Source organism: Alligator sinensis, unplaced genomic scaffold, assembly GCF_000455745.1.
Source record: "Alligator sinensis unplaced genomic scaffold, ASM45574v1 scaffold808_1, whole genome shotgun sequence".
Taxonomy (NCBI): Eukaryota; Metazoa; Chordata; order Crocodylia; family Alligatoridae; genus Alligator; species Alligator sinensis.
The window spans coordinates 882,708-902,231 of NW_005842255.1; the positions used below are offsets into that span (position 1 = coordinate 882,708).

Below are 19,524 nucleotides of genomic sequence, written 5' to 3' on the forward strand. Positions count from 1 at the left end.
TAATGAGTCCCATTCAGCATTCAGGGTGACAATGAGAACAAAGTAGTCTGTCCCCAAACCAGATTCTGGCAGATTGGCTGTGCTTATACATTGGTTTTTCTATTTTCCCTTTTCTTGATGCCTGCATTCCTAAAGAGCGTCTTTGATTTTATACAATGGGCTAAGCTGCTCAGGTAACCCTGAGTCTCTTTCTGGATAAATTACCGCTCAAGTGCCCTTAGTGTATGTTCAGGTTCCGTAAACAATGCCTTTCAATTGTTCATTATAACAGCAACAGTACACTTTGATGTACTCTGTCTCCTTTTTTTCCATACTGTTTTCTTCTGTGATTCCTCCTCCCCCTTTTCTCCTCCTGTTCCACTTAGCTGTCCCTCCTATGCTTGTCCCTCCTTCTCTCCTCCTCCTTTCAGTCAGTGGCTTGAAAACTTGTTAAAAGCTCTCCCAGTGTTTCAAGTTAGAAAAAAACTTTTTTTACGAGGTATCAGCACTTTTCTTTCATTAGTGGGGAAGGAAGGATGAAAAATACAAACCAGCAGTAGACTTTTAAAGTTTAAATAGACAAGTCTGAGAGTCTGAACTTCTCTTCCATTTTACGTTTACCCTCCAAAGAGGCACTTGTTCGCCTGCTTCACTGCTGATCAGCAAGGGTAAGTTGGAAAGTTTTTACTTTTTTTTTTTTAAAGTATACTTTTTTTCCAGGAACCTTATACTGCTTTTCCTTATGTCTGGAGTATTTGCAACACAGTTGGAAAAAACTGTGCTAAGTGTTTCTAAAGTTACTCAGTTAAAAGTTCTGGGTAGTTTTTTGCTTTGTTACATTTACACTACTTTTAAATCATTTTTCTAAATATTTTTAATGATCATTTTTTAACCTAGTTCTATGGCAGGTTAATTGTGGCAATACTTCATCTTCAGAGCTGGATTCTGTGGTTGTTTACTTGATTTAAGCAAAAAAACCCGTGCAATTATCTTATTAAAAAAAATAGCTTAAGAAAAAAGTAGAGGTGTGCTTCTGCGTATGGAAATCCTCCTGATCTTCTGAAAAAGCCTTAGAAGTTTGTAACAGCAAATCCCTTGCATGAGTGTTTCCCATCCATCCCATACACTTTTTTGCTTTCATATGTAAATTTTGATTGATGTTTAATAGTTTGTGCAAAACATGGTTCTTAATTAGGTGCTTTGTTAAAATACTGCTGCTACTAATCCAGTGACTTTCACGTGGCTGCGCTGATCCCCCCATGTCCTCCCCCCGCCCCCCCACCTCCTTCTTTAAAATAGATGTGATAAAATCCAGACATGTGCTAAGGATTTTTAAGCCAGTTTGTATATAGTTACTCTGTATTAGCAACTCCAGTTAAGGATTGTAGAGGAGCCATGTAGCACATAGGCATATGTCTCACCATGCTGGCATTGCCTGTGAAGGTATTGAGTGGGTGGGTGTTAGCAGATGTTCTCTAGGGAGGACTCTCAGTGAGTAGTTACAGCATATATCACAAGTTAAATTGTCTATACTTTGCCCTGAAACCTATAAGATAGCACTGGAAAGGAATTCCTGAGCAGCATCTTCTAGAGAACTGACTTTTGTCTGAAGACACTGGAGTGATTAATTCCTTATTGGTATTGCTGCCTGGATGCCTGCCAGTAATCAAAGAGAAAAACTTTGAGGATGGAGATGGAGAGGGGAAGAAGTTTCACTTGGAGTGAGAACCACATCACAAGTGTACTTTGTTGGAGTAACACATCTGATGGTAATCTAAAATGTTTTGTGCCCAACTGGCATTTCTCCTTCTGCTGTCCTAATATAACAGTAAAGTCAGAACATTTTCCTAAGAGAATGTTCTTTTAGATTGTTCTAAGTGTGTTTAATTAAAATCAACCAAAACAACAACACAGGTCAACTTGCAGCTTTGATTTTTCTGTGTGTGTACGTGAGTGTGTGTGTGTTGGAAGAGCTGGGGCTTGCCTGGATCTTTCACCCTGCCATCTTAACATCTGGACAGCACACTGCACTGCAGAATTTACAAAGTCTCCAGACTTTGAAATGTTTACTGAAGTGTTTCCCTCAAAAGCCCTCAAAGCTAAACAGTGGCACTGATCTGTGATATCTAACAGGCATACCAATGGGAGAATGATGAGCAACAGACTGAGTTCAAAAGGGGAAAGGGAAGGATGCAATGGATTTGATTTGTAGCAAATATGCGCATACACACAAACACATACATATATGCACCTCTGAGTGTAAAGGTCTCCCAAGTCTCAGTTAAAACTAGCCTGAAAGATAAGCTGTGCCTGAAACTGAAATTAAACAAGGGTCAGTTTATGTAAACATACTGTTGTGGATTTAAAGAAGTCTCTGCCCAGCTAGTGCTTCTTGTGAAAGAAGTAATATTGCTAGCCCCTTTCCCTAGCCTACTCCATAAGTTTAGTGTGGTAGCTTAGTGTGGTAGCTTAGCATGGTAAATTCATGTTTCTTTTGCTTTTATTTTGTGGGCTTCTATATTTTGAAACATATGAACTTGGAATTCCTCACAAATATAAGTAGGCATCACTTCTATTGATTCATCCACTTAAAACATGGATGATTTGGGCCAGAAGAGTAAAAAGTTTTATCAACTGTCTACCTGACTTGTACAAGTGGAATTTTTAAGCAAACTCTTGTGGTCTTGTATTTGGTTGTCTTGGACAGATTCATAGAGTTAGACGAGGCAGGGGGAGAATGCGTCAGAGGAAGAGGAGGTGGTAAAAAGGTCCATCAGTTGATGATCACCAGTGAGTACCATAAGCCTGTAAAAGAAAACAAAAATAGCAGCTGCGAGGGTTAAATTCTGATCACTATGCAACCATCAGGGGTACCCTCCCTGTCCTCTGGAGGAAATTTACTACCAACTAAATGCATTTGCAGAATTCCAAATGGGCTGTACCTTTCCAGGGGAATGTAAGAATAACATTTCACTGACATTTGTGAGATTTGATATGTTTAACGTTCCTGGTCCACAGCCACTCAAGTCCCATGTCTTAGGCACCTCAGCTGCTTTCCCTGAGACTTTGGCTACGCTTGGGAAATTATTTCTAGGTACATTTTAAGCAGAGGCTTTCGTTGGCATTTATGGGAGAACCAAAGCTCTTGGCCCACTTCCTAAGCGCTCTTTCAGCTGCACAGACCCACACACTTACCACACACCAGCCCTGATGCCTCTTCCGATCATTACCATGTGACCTACTGACACTGCAGTCAGACCTGGGCACTTAACCACAGTACTGAGCCTGCACTATATCTCCTGGAAAATCTGAACCATATGACATGATGAATGCCTTCCATAAAAAAACAGTTCTAGAATTTCTAAATTGTGGCTTATAGATCAAATTTCTTTTATATGTGGTCATCCAAGACTCAGGCAGATGAATGCTGTCATTTTTCCTTCTTCTCTACAGCATATTCCTTCTGTCTGTACCCACCCACAATACTATTTATCAAAAATCTGTTTATGAAGCTGTTCTACAGGTCAAGTTTTTTGTTAGTGCACCTCAAAAACCATGTATAATGACATAAAATAGTCATCAGTAAGAAATGAGGCTACTTACATTTTTAAAAATAGGAGCAATTACTGACAGGGCATGCCTATCTATTGATCATTGTGTTATGATAGAATAATTCCATTACGAGGAGAATATTAAAATAAATCTACATCTTAAAAGACAAGGAAATATTAGACCAGAGGAGATCTTTCAGTTTTAGAACTGTTCACTGCAGAACTTAAAATTATCATTTAAAGCCGTAACGAGCGAGACTTTTTATTATTTAGCAAACAAATGCCGCAATAGGTTAATTTAAATATTCTTTCAAAGCACTGAAAGTAAACAAGTTAGATCCAATCAATGAATTATTTTACAATGAACTAACATACTGAGTTTCATAAAACAATAGAGTCTACTTACGGAAAAGAATAATATATTTGTGCCACTACAAGGTTATCTGATTAACAGCACAATGTTATGAATTGATGTGGGTTTTTTATCACTGGCAAATGTGAGTGCATAACTGATCTTTTTTAAAAAAGTTTGCTTTACAGAACTATGTATGAGTAATTCAAGCAAGGAATGCTTCCTCCTGGAGTTTATATTGCCAGAGGATATAATGGACTTAGTTCTGCATGCTGAAACAAATTGAAAAATAGGTGCTAAATTCTGAATACATTGCAGGTGTGGAACTAGCTAGGTCAAAATTTAACTATATCATCCCCTATTAATAGACCAGAGTGCAGTGTAATTAAAAAGCAAACAACATATAACTGCTTAGAAATAACACCTCCCTTGTTTTTTTAATCATACTTTCAATCTGAAATAACATTTACACTGTAAAGAAATCCACTGACCTTGAGGAAAGTCTGCTAATTCGGTATTTTCAAATCATCAGAAAGTTGGCTAATAACACCAAGAATCTATTACTTAGAAAAACACCTGTTTCTGTCTATTTTCACGGATAGGCTAGGCAGAAATGAGTTTTCCTTTTAAATGAATTTCACATATTATGTAGTGCAAAAGACTGATCTCCATTTCAACAAATCATAGCCTGAAAAGAAACTTTGTCTTCATGTAGCAGAACTTGCCAGTTTTTATGATCCCCAAATTTCCGGCAGAGGCTATAATTGTTTTTCAGAGACTTCTAAATTAATGCATGTGATTTCTTTTCTATTAAACTGAAACATGAAGGGCAACATTCTTTTCCTGGAGCAAATTAAATGGAAAGCCAAAGAGGAATATGACCTACAATCTCCCTTACTGGGGTATGGCTTTTAGTTTTAAAAATCCAAAAGAGAACTGATCCTTCAAACTTTTCATTGGGACTATTTCCATGTAAAGGACTGATAATCAAAGGAAGGGTCTCAAAGCTAGCACAGGCAGATTTCCACATGTTATGTGGAACTTGCTGAGGTAGATAGAATAACCAGGGGGAAATTATCAAGGGCTCAAGAGTAAAAGAGAGCAACAACTTGCAGCAACCAAAAACTGGCCTTGTTTGCCTTCTCTTCCACCCCAGGCCTGTTCCCTATAATGAACAGAAGGAGGTGCTAGTTCATTCATTTAGCAGCAGAACTTCTGGGGCTGAAATTTCCTATTTTTTGTCCAATTGGTATTTTTTCCTTTGATTATGGCATGTGTCTAGTCCTCACTGAGGAGTGCATGGGGAAGAAACTGGTTGGAAGTTAACAAAGTTATGAAAATTTGAAAATGGTGTAGTTAGCCTGCACAGCACAGCTAACTGTATCAAACAGTTCACTCTTTAAATGGGGGCTGCACACTTATTTCATTTGGATGCACAATTTTACATACAATACCCATTCATTAATTGGTTGGTAAAGATCCAGTCCATCTTAGGGTTGATCTGGATAATTAATATGTCACCTGTGAGATCTTCCAGAACTAGGATTAACTGTTGTTCATAAGCTTGCGTGGACAGCTCACTTCATTAGATGCTATGAAAGAACATTTATCAGTGAAGTGAACTGTTGCTCACAAAAGTTTATGCATCCCTGATTCAGTTAGTCTGTAAAGTGTACCTCTCCCTTGCCTTTTGCTTTCAGATTAAAATGGCTAACTACCTCTCTCTGCTCATGGACAGAACTAGGATTGCTACCTACAACAATATTCACATTCAAGAATAAATTGGCCCACAGCTTATTGTGTTTTTTACCTTTATCAAACCTCAAGGATGCACAGTTGAATATTTCATTATATGTTAAGGTATAAGTGAAGGTGTATGTTAAGGTGCCCTGGCTCTCTGGCTTAGGAGTTTGCCTGCTGGGTACAGAGCCAGAAGGTTGTAAATTGAAGCCTGGGTGTGGGGCCAGAGCCCCCCCTGGACCGGGGCGTGCAAGAAAATATTTATCTTTTCTGTATTTCCAGATATGATCTATAATTAACATGTATTCCAGAAATGCATGCTTTAATATCAAATTGACAGATACTCTTCAAACTAAATTTACTTTACAGGAGCTATTTATAAGATGGACAAGGTTTGTTTCACCTGTTGCTTTATTCCCCCTTTCTCTGTCCAAACCAAATTTAGGAATTTATACTTGAAACACTATAAATATATAGAAAACTGCAACCATGCAAAGTAAGGAGGCCACAGATACGTTAGGAAATACACATTACTCCAATATGACAACTTTAGCCTGGCCGCCTTCTAAACATTTAATATTTTCTGCTCCTATTTTCTGTTAAATATATACCAGATAATACTATATATGGCCTCTGTCCTGCAACATGGCTATAATTGTTTGGAACATCAGATTCTATATTTATGACATGAATTTTAATGTTGCATTATTATGCCTTTTACATGGGGTGATACTTTTCCTTTTTTTTTCCTGAGTGTAGTGTTTGCAAATGATCCAGACTGTTAGCCCAACAGTTAAAAATCTATTTAGCCATAGATAACTCAGTTAGTGACACTGCATAGATTACTCAGTCAGTGACACTGCATGAACGTAGCATGAGTGTAGTGTTTGCAAATGATCCAGACTGTTAGCCCAACAGTTAAAAATCTATTTATCCATAGATTACTCAGTCAGTGACACTGCAAACTTCTCTACCATACTTCAGTTCTGATCTAGACCATGCAGGCTTTGCTCCTGTATGGAGACTGCCAAAAAGAATGCCAATAAAAGCCAAATTTGACTGCAATTTTTGTCTGGCAGAACTCTTGAAAACTAGAACAAAATAAAAAAAAGCTCATTGTCCATTGGGCACTGAACAACAATGCAATATTTAATTTATACTGGATTACTTTAAATAGATGCCTACAAATGGAGGAGAAATACCTTATGGTCAGATAGAGAGAGAATATAAATTCCAATAACTTTACTTACATTCCTGGAGAAATTTATATCACCAAAGGATCTGGCTCCATATTTTGTACCTATTGACTTTTATTGATTTATGTTTGATAGCTGCACGGTGGAACTACTATGATGAAATTCTCCCTTGGCCACTTAACTGTTTCTTGACTAACATGCATGAAGTAAAGTAATGCCATATTATAGCAGCTTATACACAATGAAACATTGAGTTGAGACTCTAAAGTTTAGCATTATAAATGTGTTAATGCATTCAGTTAACACTGGTCTAATTATTATTTGTTTTTTTGTGTGTTTTTAGCAAGCATCCAGTGAAGATGGGTGACTGGAGTGCCCTAGGAAAACTTCTTGACAAAGTTCAAGCCTATTCTACTGCAGGAGGGAAAGTATGGCTCTCTGTCCTCTTCATTTTCCGAATCTTGTTGCTGGGGACAGCAGTTGAATCTGCCTGGGGAGATGAGCAGTCTGCTTTTCGGTGTAACACTCAGCAACCCGGTTGTGAAAATGTCTGCTATGACAAGTCCTTTCCCATCTCCCATGTCCGCTTCTGGGTTCTGCAGATAATATTTGTGTCTGTGCCTACCCTCTTGTATCTGGCACACGTATTCTATGTGATGCGGAAAGAAGAGAAACTAAGCAAGAGAGAAGAAGAGCTTAAGGTTGTCCGAAATGATGGTGGGAATGTGGAAATGCACCTAAAACAAATAGAAATGAAGAAATTCAAGTATGGGATTGAAGAGCATGGCAAAGTTAAAATGCGTGGGGGACTGCTCCGTACTTATGTCATCAGCATCCTCTTTAAATCTGTCTTTGAAGTGGCCTTCTTGCTGATACAATGGTATGTCTATGGGTTTAGCCTGAATGCCATTTACACCTGTGAGCGAGATCCATGCCCCCACAGAGTAGACTGCTTCCTTTCCCGTCCAACCGAGAAAACCATCTTCATTATCTTCATGCTGGTAGTGTCTTTAGTATCACTTGCCTTGAACATCATTGAGCTTTTCTATGTATTCTTCAAGGGCGTCAAGGATCGTGTGAAAGGAAAACCTGATCCTTACTCTCCCACCAGTACCATGAGTCCCTCCAAGGAGTGTGGATCCCCAAAGTATGCGTATTTCAATGGCTGTTCCTCACCAACTGCTCCCTTGTCACCCATGTCTCCCCCAGGGTACAAGCTTGTTACTGGAGAAAGGAATAATTCTTCCTGTCGTAACTACAACAAGCAGGCCAGTGAACAAAACTGGGCAAATTACAGTGCAGAGCAGAATAGGATGGGACAGGCTGGCAGCACCATCTCCAACTCTCATGCCCAGCCCTTCGACTTCCCTGATGATCATCAGAACACTAAAAAACTGACATCTGGGCATGAGCTGCAGCCTCTCACCACTGTGGACCAAAGGCCACCTAGCAGAGCCAGCAGCAGAGCCAGTAGCAGGCCTAGACCTGATGACCTGGAGATCTAAGCTTCCTAGCTGCAGTACTTCTCAACTATGAAATGATATGCATTGGAAGATGCATGCAGTATTCATTTTGTTCCAGTGGAGGTGGTACTTAACAAGTCTCAACCAGGAGATTTTAACAAACATAAAAAAACTTTCAAAATACTTGCTGTTTTCTGGGGAAGTGGGGTTGGTGTGGGGTGGTACAGTACCTTAGTATTTAAAGTAGCTGATTTAAAGAATTTAAATGCTTAAAAAAGACCAAAAAAAAAGTAAACAAGTTGTAGCCCATACTAAGGTAGGATTTTTTGTTGTTTCCCCCCCCACCCCAAAAACAGCTGTAAATATCTGTGTGTGCGTGTGTGTATGCGTTTGTATGTATAACATGTTTATTTCTAAAGAGTCTTCTGTTATACTAACACAAGTTGGTATCATGTTTGTTGGGATGAAATGCTGCCTGAAGATGAAAACATTTTTTCCTGTTGAACAAATGTAAGACCCGGGATTGTCTTTGGATCATTTCCCCATCAAGAACATTCCATTATTAAAATTTGCACTTGGTAGGTTAACTTCTCGGTATAGCTGTCTAGGTGTTTTTAAAAGACTCATGCAAGGATAATCTACATTCTTTGAAACAATCAACTAAGATTTCAAACAGGCCCACCAAAAATCCTTTGGTCAGATGCTTCTCAATCCTTCAAACAGGTAGATTTTGTTGTGTGTGTAGACTGGATGTTCTTCATATCCACATACATATTCCTATAGTATCATCCACATTCTGCTTCCTACAGCAATATTCACTTTCTGCTACTCACATAAAAGTGCATTTAGCACGAGGAGGAAATAAACAAACAAACCAGTTTACTGCCACTTGCAGATTTAAGAGTTGAAGTCAGATAATCAGATCACTTGTGGTTAACTCTATCACACATTGTGTATTTGGGGTGTCTTTGAATTATGTATGTGGGAGAGCTTAGGGCGGTACACAGATATATGATGCATACTTGCAAGCATACATTGAGGAACACACACAGAGGACACACTTACAGTTTTCCAATTTTTTCATGGAACTTGTGAAGGTATGGGCCACTATGGTGTTTACATTATCTATTTCCAGCAGTGCAAGAAAGCACATCAGAGGGTTTTTTGTTGTTGTTCCATATCATATTTTTCATGTATCTTCTGATGGATACTATTATTTTGTTAAATATGGATAACACTTTTTTTAAAGAGTTGAATCCTGGCCGTCTTGCTCTGAAAAAATTCCCACTGAAACTTAATGGAAGTTTTTCCTGAACAATGACTGTAGGATCAAATCCAAAAAGTAGCAATGATGCTCTTGCTGGCATGAATAACTTTCCTTTGTAGAAATTAGGAATGGAAAAGACCATTAGGTGATCTAGCTGATCTCCCTGATATGTAATAATTGATGCTTGAATTATAGAAGTTGTAGTACTGTAAGCAAGCTTTAGTCTTTAATGTGAGAAAATTAGAAAATGCTTTGAGCTCAATTAATTATAAAATATGCCTACATTAATTTTGCAGTAACTGGTATTTTTCTTTAACTACATGTCCATGTTTACTCAATTATAGTATTACGGTCCAATCCAATTTTGACAGTTAAATCTTTCTGGATGCCTTCAGCATTTTCCATGTTTGCACTTAGATTATGTTTGGAATGCAAGTGAAGCTGAAAGGGTTTTTCAAGAATACAATATTAACTAATTTATTTGAAAGGTATGCTAAAGAAATCTACCCGTTTCTTCAGCCACATTGCCTCTTAGTTCAACACAGGTCAACCAAGAAAATACATACCTTGGTTTCATTTTACAACACCACAGATTAATGGTTTCATATAATACAGTACTTTAATTTGTTTGACATTCCATGTTAAATTACTGTCATGCATGCAGCCATAGTCCATCAGATCATGTTGTCTGGAGAGCAGTAGTCAATAAAGTTTTAATTTAGTATAAATCTGCTCCAGTTGTCTTTTACTACAGTGTGTGTCTATTTGTCTCAATGGTATGATGTCCCCCCTACTGCAATTTTCATGGTTTCACCAGTGGCATTTCATACTTTTTTACATTGATTTACATAACTTGGATATAAGTTTGCCTTGAACTGGAAGTCCACATGCAATAACCCCAGGACCAGATCTGGTACCATTTCTGAATCTGAATGAATAGAATCATTAGGGTCACTACCGAATATATAGTTAACTGTCTTCAAATAATTAATAGGAAGATAATAGTGATGTATCAGATCATATCCTTGAAATAGTACTAAAGTGGTACTAATTTCTCAGACATTACAACAATATCTCTGTACTTGACTCAGTGAAATTCAGTTTTGGGTAAATTCTGACCCTAGATATTCAAAGACAATTTTGTCAACTCCAATGGGACGAAAATTTCACTCTTTCTCTAATATCTCATTTCCTGGGTCTTAGGCACTTAGGCAAAATCTTACTATGCTTAACTTTCTGGTATTGCCAGGGAATATTTAAATACAAAGAAGCTTGCCAATTTTTCCTTAGGATTTAAAAGTAAAGACATAATTATCATGTCATCATCATATGTCTGGTAGCTTTCCATCTTAATATGACTCAAAACAAATTTTGAGGTCAAACTCTATTTGGCTAGATCCTTGACAGCGATGCTGTGTTTGGGAAATGTATGTGTCTGGTATGCAGCTGTGAAACTACAGCTGTTTATGATACTTCACAAGCACTGATGTTATGAGGATGCGAATGGCAACTTTTGTGGAAAGGCCAAGAGAAGACAAGGCTTGTAACAAATGGGTATGTCATGAATGCTGGACCCCTTGGTTCAGCTATCCAGACCTGAACTGGCTGTCTCTTCCTGGTTCCATTTCCTGATGAACCATAACATACCATGCTACTTCAGTTTCAAGCCTCTTTTACAGTTTTTCAGATGTACAAAGAGCCATAATGCTTGCAACTGTTTGATGTGACGGTGAGCCGCTTCTTTACAGAGAAATTTGTTATCCTACCCAATGCCTTGAATTTTTTAATGCTGTGTAACTGGCCTTTCCATAGACTCAGCAGTGAGGCTGAATACAATGTTCCTACCTTGACACAGTTCTAGGTAGCTTTCTTCCCACTTTCTGCACCTTTTCTCCTAAATGGACTGTGCAGCAGTTCGTAAGTTCTGTGTATAGTTCTACTTTAAAATCAATCTTTCGGGAGAGTTTATGAAGGACAACTAGAAGTTGCACCTACTACTGAGATATTGATGGCTCAGAAACTACCCAGAGAATAGCCAGAGCTTAACTGACAGATGCTGCAGCCACTGAAATTAATGTTTGTTATGTAATGGCTATGCACTTTATCTTTTCGACATTTAAAATTGTCAAAAAATTCAAAATCAACCCCAAAGCAGAAAAAAAATTTAAGCTAAGAAATATCAAGTGATAATAATTCAAAGGCAAGAATGAAAAAAGAATAAAGTTGAATCCATCTTTTTGTTTGATGCATATTTTAAGCATATAAATAATATAGCAAAAATACTCCATCCTTCCATATTCAGATTGTACCACTTTAATTGCTGTTACGTATAGTAGGTTGAACCTAGCAGTTCATTCCTGTTTTATAATATTATGTCAATGACATTTTCTATAATTAAAATAGAAAATGATAAAGACATGATAATATTTCCAGAACTAGAATGAAATGGGAGTACACCCACTGTGAGCAATGCAGCTTTTGAAACAATTAAGTTCAAACTGAATACTCATCATCCTGTTTCCATATTCAGGCCCGTTTCTTGTTTTAACCCTTTTCACAATTCCTTAATTATTCTTCCATTGCTCCAATGTTCAATGTTTAAATTAAACATGTTTGGGAAGAGGATTCACCCACAGTTCTCTTCCCTAGATATTGCTAGACCATGTCTGACAGGGCTAGTTTTTATTCTTAGCTAAGACAATGAGTCTGATGGGTAACTCTTTGGAACATGACAGGTTGTAACAGGTGATGGAGTTACATAACAGTTCCCTAGGGGAAGTTTCCCCACAAATTTCCCTTAAGGAGGTCTACCACTCCTCTCAAATGCTACTTAGTTCAGGCACTTAACAGTCAAATCCATCAGAGGCTTCTGACCATAGAGTGACTGTACTTTGCTTCCAGTGGCACAGAGTTGGAGTAGATATTCCCACAGGGGATAGTTAGAAGCATGGAGTTATAGCTGGAGTTATAGCATCACCCTGAAGCTCTCTCACCACTGGCTGTGATTTTGATCATGTGGTGCTGTTCCAGGCTCCTGGAATTAGATAGAGGTGAGCTCTACATATGAAGGTCCTCAAAGTAGGTGACTTCAAAGTGAGCTGTGCACTCCATACTGAACCATTTACAGCACACAGCAGCTTTGAACTAGGATTGGTCCTACCAAACCTGTGAATTATGCTATGACTTCTTGGCCACTCCACTGGTACCTTCTCTGTCAGAGATCTGGATACTTATATACACACATGGCACACTTTTTTTTTTTCTTTACAAAAGGCTCTGTTATTCTTACCCCATACTACTGCAGCCAAGGGACCAGGCTGGAATCTAGGCTGGAATTAACTGGTGGAAGTAATTTTGGTGAGAAGCAGAGTGCCGCTGTGGAAGTATGCAGGAACAACTATTCTTGGGAATGCTACAAGGAGTATTAGTACACAGAGGTGTAATGGGCCAGTACTTAGCATGGCGCAAGAGCAGCAGCTGCAGGTTTACTGTGGCAGGGAGAGGGGAGATGTCACCTCCTTTTTTGCTATTGGCATGTTGAGCAGCTATTTGAACACTGATTTTCAGCAGCAAAATAAGGAGGCAAAATCTTACCCTGCAACCTCCAGCCACTGCTTTGCCCTCCCTGCTGCTAAAATTGGAGTTGCTGCAGGGAAGGTGCAGAGTGGTACAGTTGTGGGGCTGAGGATGGGAGAGTGAGGCAACCTCCCAGCTCTATTCCAGCTCTCCTACCCCCCCTGCAGGACCTGGGGCTTATGCTTCACTTGCCCAGCCATCCATACATATGGTGAACATAATCAATAGATTGATGTAAACAGCCTGTGTGGCTGAAAACCCCAACATCGGGGAAAAAGATAGATAGATAGATAGATAGATAGATATGGACTCATTTGCCATATAAAGGTAAACACGTACAAATGTAAGTAATGTATTTATAGGAACCTTGGGTCAAATATAGGTAGCAGACACAGAGTTCTGCCAGGATCAATGCAGTCCTGCAGAATTGAGGAGGCACAACTGAGCACTTGTTGACTGCATTGACTGCGGTTTACTTTAAGGGAGAGAGGAGTGTAGTGTATACTTCTTTATCCCTTTTTGCCTTGGTGGAAGAGGAGCAAAGGCATGGCTCAGCCTACTCATTTCCTCTCCTTACCCTTCTTTTAGAACACTATTCACATTCCAGACAACTGAGCAGCAATCCCACACCGCTGAGTTCAGGCTCCACAATTCTTCTGATTAGTTCTTATGTGGGCTGTGCAAGGGAGGCTCTTTCCACATTCGCCCCTTCCCCCTCCCACACTTTTCCTCCCCACATAGCACAGCTGTATAAGGGGAATATTAAATAAATGAGTCTGAGGGAACAATCATACTAAATGATAAAAGGCTCCAGCTCCTGTGATCATGGAACGTGCAGATTAGAGCTCATTAGCCACACTGGCCTCGCTTATATGTGTACAGCAAAGTAAATTGGGAAAAACAGCATGGAAAATATCTTAATGGATTATAAAAACCTCTGGATACCTTAGGATCTTAAAACCACCAGCCCCTGCTGAAACAAGCACTTTCAGTCTCAGCTTCTGCTGAGTCATAAAGTTTGCTGCTTTTTAAGACTCTGAAGTAGCTTGGCTCAAAATTGCAGCCCTTTTGGAATTGCACAAGCCAACAGTTTTAAGAAAAAACAATACCAACAGCATTTTCTATACCATTTGAAATGTCATGTAGTTCTTTTGGGGACACATACTTCCACACATACTCACAGCAGTAGGACCTCTTCCAAACCCAGGGTCAGCCTGCATGATGAATTTTCCTAGCTTTTGTCCATACATCATAATGCCAGCATTACTTCAGTGTTTTTTGTTACCAATAGTTTAAAATGTTTTCAAGCACTTGGCATTTATTGATGTGTCATGTATGTGGGAGTCTTGTCTGAGATCTAAATAATAAGTCAACAACCAGGCCATCATCTGTTTTTTATAGGGTAAAAATATATTGCCCAGGCCAGGATCCTTAGCTGGTGTAAACTGGCTTAATGAATAAAGCTTTGTTGATTAAAATTAGCTGAGTATCTGCCACAGGATTTACTTGATAATCAGAATTATGAATGAAAGGGGGCTTTATAAAGTTGGAACTGCATGGCATATTCCTTTCTTTTTCTTTATCTATGTATGTAGATGACCTTCCCCTAAATCTTTCTTCACCTAAGGGCCACTCTCTCCTGATTTTGTTACTTTAACATTGCTATAGTAATGCAAACCTTCAGGGTAGAGGTAACCTCTGCTGGAGTAAAATGAGGCTAGTATTAATATGATTTGCACCAGGGTGGTGTATCTGGATTAGGATCTTGGGGTGGTGTAACTGATGCCCACGTCTCTCAACTAGACAAGTTCTAAATCTAATGTTTGAAATGGAGCACAATCTATGAACCCAATCCTGTAAATTTATCTGCCCAATAGGATCTGTAGAGAGTCCCTCTGCAGCTGATGGGGCTTTGGGTGGGCTTGAGGATATAGCATGCTTTTTTTTCTTACTTACCTAATGGAATTGACATTGAGCACAATAGAGTCTGCTATTCCTGTGCAGCAAGGAGAGGGTGTAGCCTATGAATTCCATGGATCTCTTGAGAGTTAGTGGGGTCTTGAAAAACTCCTTCACAATCTCTGTATATCCACAGCAGCTACTGACTCTCATCAAGGTCCATGGGGTTTGTGCTGCCATGACTCCTACCCTGGCTATGCCATACAAATTATGTCTTGATGACATGGGGTTTTCAGAATGCTGAGATGAAGACGAGATGGACAATGCAGAGAAAGCATGTATTGTATTAACTGCTTTATACCCTATGGGATTCAAAAGAGATTGGGAAGATCCACCACTGAAATGGCATTGCCATTGACTTGCACATTCAAGTCCAGACAAGCAATGGAGGGGCTGCCAAAGAGCTAGAGAAAAGCTGTAAGAGCCTGCTTCCCACCTTCCTTTTCTATCTCAGTTCCTTTCACTCATGAAAGCACATGGCATGGTCAAACTTTGTGGGGCTTTCTTTTTACTAACTTTCCATACCTGCTCCACCCTTACTTACCTAGACACCCCTTACCCTTCTCTGCTCCTTTACCCCTGCACACATTCAGACATTCAATTACGTTCTATACTGGAAGTATATGATGTAGCAGTTTTACCTTGAACAAGATGATAATGGGGAATTATATTAATTAACCACCTGGTATGTGAGATATTTTGCAGCTGTCAAGCTCTGAATGAATCCCACAGATGTTAACGATTATAATTAAAAAGTTTTGCCTGGACAGCTTAAAAAATCATTTCATATCTCTTTACAGTAGTCCACACTTGTCTAGATGTCTTTCTTTTTGGTGGTGCCTTATAATTAAGGCAGACAGTGGAGGAATTAAAGGTGCTAGTTATCTGCATGTCTCAGCTGCACAGATACAAGTGAAAGTTCAGGAACATGGAAATTTTCCAAATCCTTCTTCCACTTTAGTCCCAATGTGACTTAAAGCCAGACTTTCAGCTAATGACTAAGTTCACTGTATAAATAGTAATAATAATACACAGCATAGCACTCATAGAAAACTTTTAAACTTCAAAGAGCTTTGCAAACATTGTATAATTAACATGGTATAAAGTCATCTCTTATGGTAATCTGGAAGCTACATTGCCATCCATTGTGGGAACAAAGAAGAGAGTCTGAACAGCCACAGAGAATATCAGGCAAAACCACCTTCAGTACTCCAGCAAAATTAGACACGAAAAGCTGAACAAGGCATTTCAATGCTGAATGCATGTACAGGCTCCACAACTAGTAGGAAACCAGGCTCACCAAGATAAGAAAATGGAAACGTTAGGTCTTTTCCAATGCAAATACTTCTGCAAGCACATTTTACCTTGACTCAGGTTTTCAGGCAGGCAGGTAGCATATCATAGGGTCTTTACCTTTACTTGTCTCTGTGGAACTTGAATGTGGATTTTAGTCTGGAAAAAGATCATGAAGGCAACAGATATGTTTCCACTGACTGCATGGAAGTAGGGCGTTACTTATCATGAGTAGGGTATAATGTGATTAACATCAAATTCTAGATTTACATAGGCTTTTGAAAGTGTTCCTACCATGTTAAGAAGAGTTCTAGTGGTTTCTCCAGTAGCTTACTCTTTTTAATGTAGTGAGGATTTATGTGAGATGCAAACTGCCATGAGCTTGCAAATAATTTCTTCCTAAAAGTGTGATTTTTTTTCAACAAGAGCAATAAGTGATCTGGCTGCTTTAGGGCTCACTCAACTTTCTTTCTCCTTCCTTTCCTGCGTGCTTACTCAACAGAAAGTTAATTGTTCAAAAGATCTCTTTTTCACACAGCATTACCAGGACACATAAAATTGTATGTTTTAATTCCAGAGAGATGTTTTGTAATACCCTCCCTCTTTAATCATGGACAGCTGAGGTATAATTTTAAGGGTGGATGTAAAAAAAGGTGTGATCGTGCAGAAGTAACTGTGCCTCCCATGTTGTTAATGCAAGCATGCATCCACATGCCGTCATTTACACTCTATTTTAAGAGCCAGTGATCTTAAAAATGTGTCCTTTCCTGTTATATGGAAATATCACACAAAACCATAAAACCCAATAATATGTCAGGAAGAGGTTCTGCTGGTGAGTGTTGGTTTGGATACAGGCTTCTTGCATTTACTTTTACCACTCAGTTGCATTCACAATAGGCAATATGCTTACTTTTTCTTATATTCAGCATGTTTTAGCTATTGTTGGGCTAACGAAATATCAGCTGAGGAAAAGTCAGCAATGGCCTCAAATATATCAGCAGTACATGCTTCCCCTTTCTATTCTTTCTATCTCTTCCTATGGAGCAATTGGTCCAGATTCTTCAACAAGCTCACAATTGCCAGGCCTGTGAGATGCCATTTTAGAGAAGTAGGAAGGAAAATGTTAGGCTGTGGATCAGTAGGTGAATCAGTAGGGCAGGACTTAGCATGAGTAGAATAGCCATAGTTACACAAGATATCATATAAGAGAAGTTGACATGGTATGCCAGTTGGGCACAGTGGAGCAGTAGCTTCTCAGGTGGCAGAAAGAAGAAAAAGGGATTGAAGAGGTAGGTCTAGAAGAGAAGGAAAATGGGCCAGGAAACAGGGCTGGCAACACTGAGCAGCAATATAGGGGGAGTTCTGAGTTTTCCTGAACTTGCCACTAAAGTAACACATTGGTTTTGGGATGAACTTGTTATTCAACTTCAGGATATATGGTTGCTCACTGAATTGGTATAGCCTGATGCTGCATCCTTCTGAAGCATGTGACATATAACATCTAGTTTTACAACATTTATGACTGGTTCCCTGTGGACTGAGGCCAAATATTGTACCGGATACAGCTCAGGTAAAAGTAAAAAGCTTAAAAATAAGAAAAGGAAAATTCTTTCTTCTGCCCCACAAAATTCACATTTCTCATTTTCAAAATTAATTCATAAATCCATTTCTTGTTATAGGTCTGCCATCATCTCCTCCACCTGAACCCACTCTTTAAACTCTTTTCTTATCTCCCTCTTGTTTGCTTCCTCTGACTCCTGCTTTTGTAAATACCTGTTTTCTTCCATGCTATCTTTATGTTGGGTCCCCATTTACTTTCTCAAAACCAAGCCATTATCTGAAACATTCAACCTGTAAATGTCACTGGCTACTCTATTTGTTCTGTTTTCTATTGTTCTGCATTGTAGTCAGCTATGCCTTTCACAGTATAAGCTCTTCACAACAGGGATTCCATTCTTTGCATGCTTTCTGAAGTGTAAATAGACATGCACATTTATAGCACTGTATAAATTAAGAAAAGGATGTTTTAACAGTGAACTCTATTTTGACAGTGGAAAGCACACCATTCTTTAGATATTTGGAAATAGAATATTAGAAAAACATAATTTGTGATTACGTATTCTACAACACTACCCTGTGTTTATAAGAATATGCATGGATCACCGAAATAGGTGTCTTCCATAATTGACATTTATGATACCTACTTGAAGTTTATGCGTATACTTTTCTGTGTATCTTTATAGCTTCTTTTTTTTCTTTACCTCACCTCCCAAGAACGTACAACTGGCACACCTATTTTAAAGTCTCATTTACTTGAAGTTACTGTCAGCACCATTTTCAACGTGATATTTTACCTTAGGGATAATGCTTGATTTCAGGCAAAAGCAGTGCAACTTCCTAGATGAGCCCTGGATTAGGACTCAGGAGACCAGAATTCTCTGTCCTAGTATGTACAATTCACTTCATTTCCCTCCCACCCATTTTGCCCATCTTTTTCATTTAAATTGTAAGGTTTTGGAGACAGAGCCTGTTCAGATAGTGCCTAGAACAATCTGGCCCTTATTTGGCTTGGGGCCTCTAAGTATTATTGTAATAAAATTGTAATATAATTAATAAAGTTAGTAAAAGCCCTGATATGTAGGCTGTGCTACTAAAGAATGGACTCACAGCAAAGTTTGGCAGAGATTTTTTTATTTTTCACAAAATATTGAAAGCAAAATCTTTCAGGAGAAACTTGAAACATTTCAGCTCAAAACTCTGGGTTTAAAAGACAACATTTTGATTTGGGAATGCCACCCAAGTACTTCATGGAAACTGCAGTTCAAATGCTTCATGCCCCAAATCTCCTCTGTGCACTGTGTGCTTCCCTTAGGAGCCTGTGGTTACGTTGCATCATAGCATATATGTTTTTCAATTACTTAGTCTTATTTTTCAAAGAGAAAAGAAGAATATAGGCCAAAAGCAAACACAGATGTATGAAAATAACCTTTTAGGTTAAAACCCACTTTCCCATGAAAAGCAGTTTTAGTGAGGCATATTCAACCAGCTACTACTGACAATGACATGTCAAGTACTAACAATGACATGAGTTAAAATTTCTGAGCTAAAGGTTCAGTATTTTCAAGTAACACTGGCTACAAAGGGACAC

General features: G+C 38.7%; 1 protein-coding gene across 1 annotated transcript; it reads left to right on the top strand.

The window, feature by feature from the left end:
- The first annotated feature begins 415 nt into the window (after nucleotides 1-415).
- GJA1 (gap junction protein alpha 1) lies at nucleotides 416-10,276 on the top strand. Its single transcript, XM_006027600.1, has 2 exons — nucleotides 416-647; nucleotides 7,162-10,276. Exon 2 carries the CDS (start codon nucleotides 7,178-7,180, stop codon nucleotides 8,321-8,323), a length of 1,146 nt encoding a protein of 381 aa, XP_006027662.1. The 5' UTR covers nucleotides 416-647; nucleotides 7,162-7,177; the 3' UTR covers nucleotides 8,324-10,276.
- The last annotated feature ends 9,248 nt before the right edge of the window (nucleotides 10,277-19,524 follow it).

Excerpts from the sequence above, each read along its gene's own strand:
- GJA1 (XM_006027600.1), top strand. The coding sequence starts at position 7,178 with ATGGGTGACTGGAGTGCCCTAGGAAAACTTCTTGACAAAGTTCAAGCC.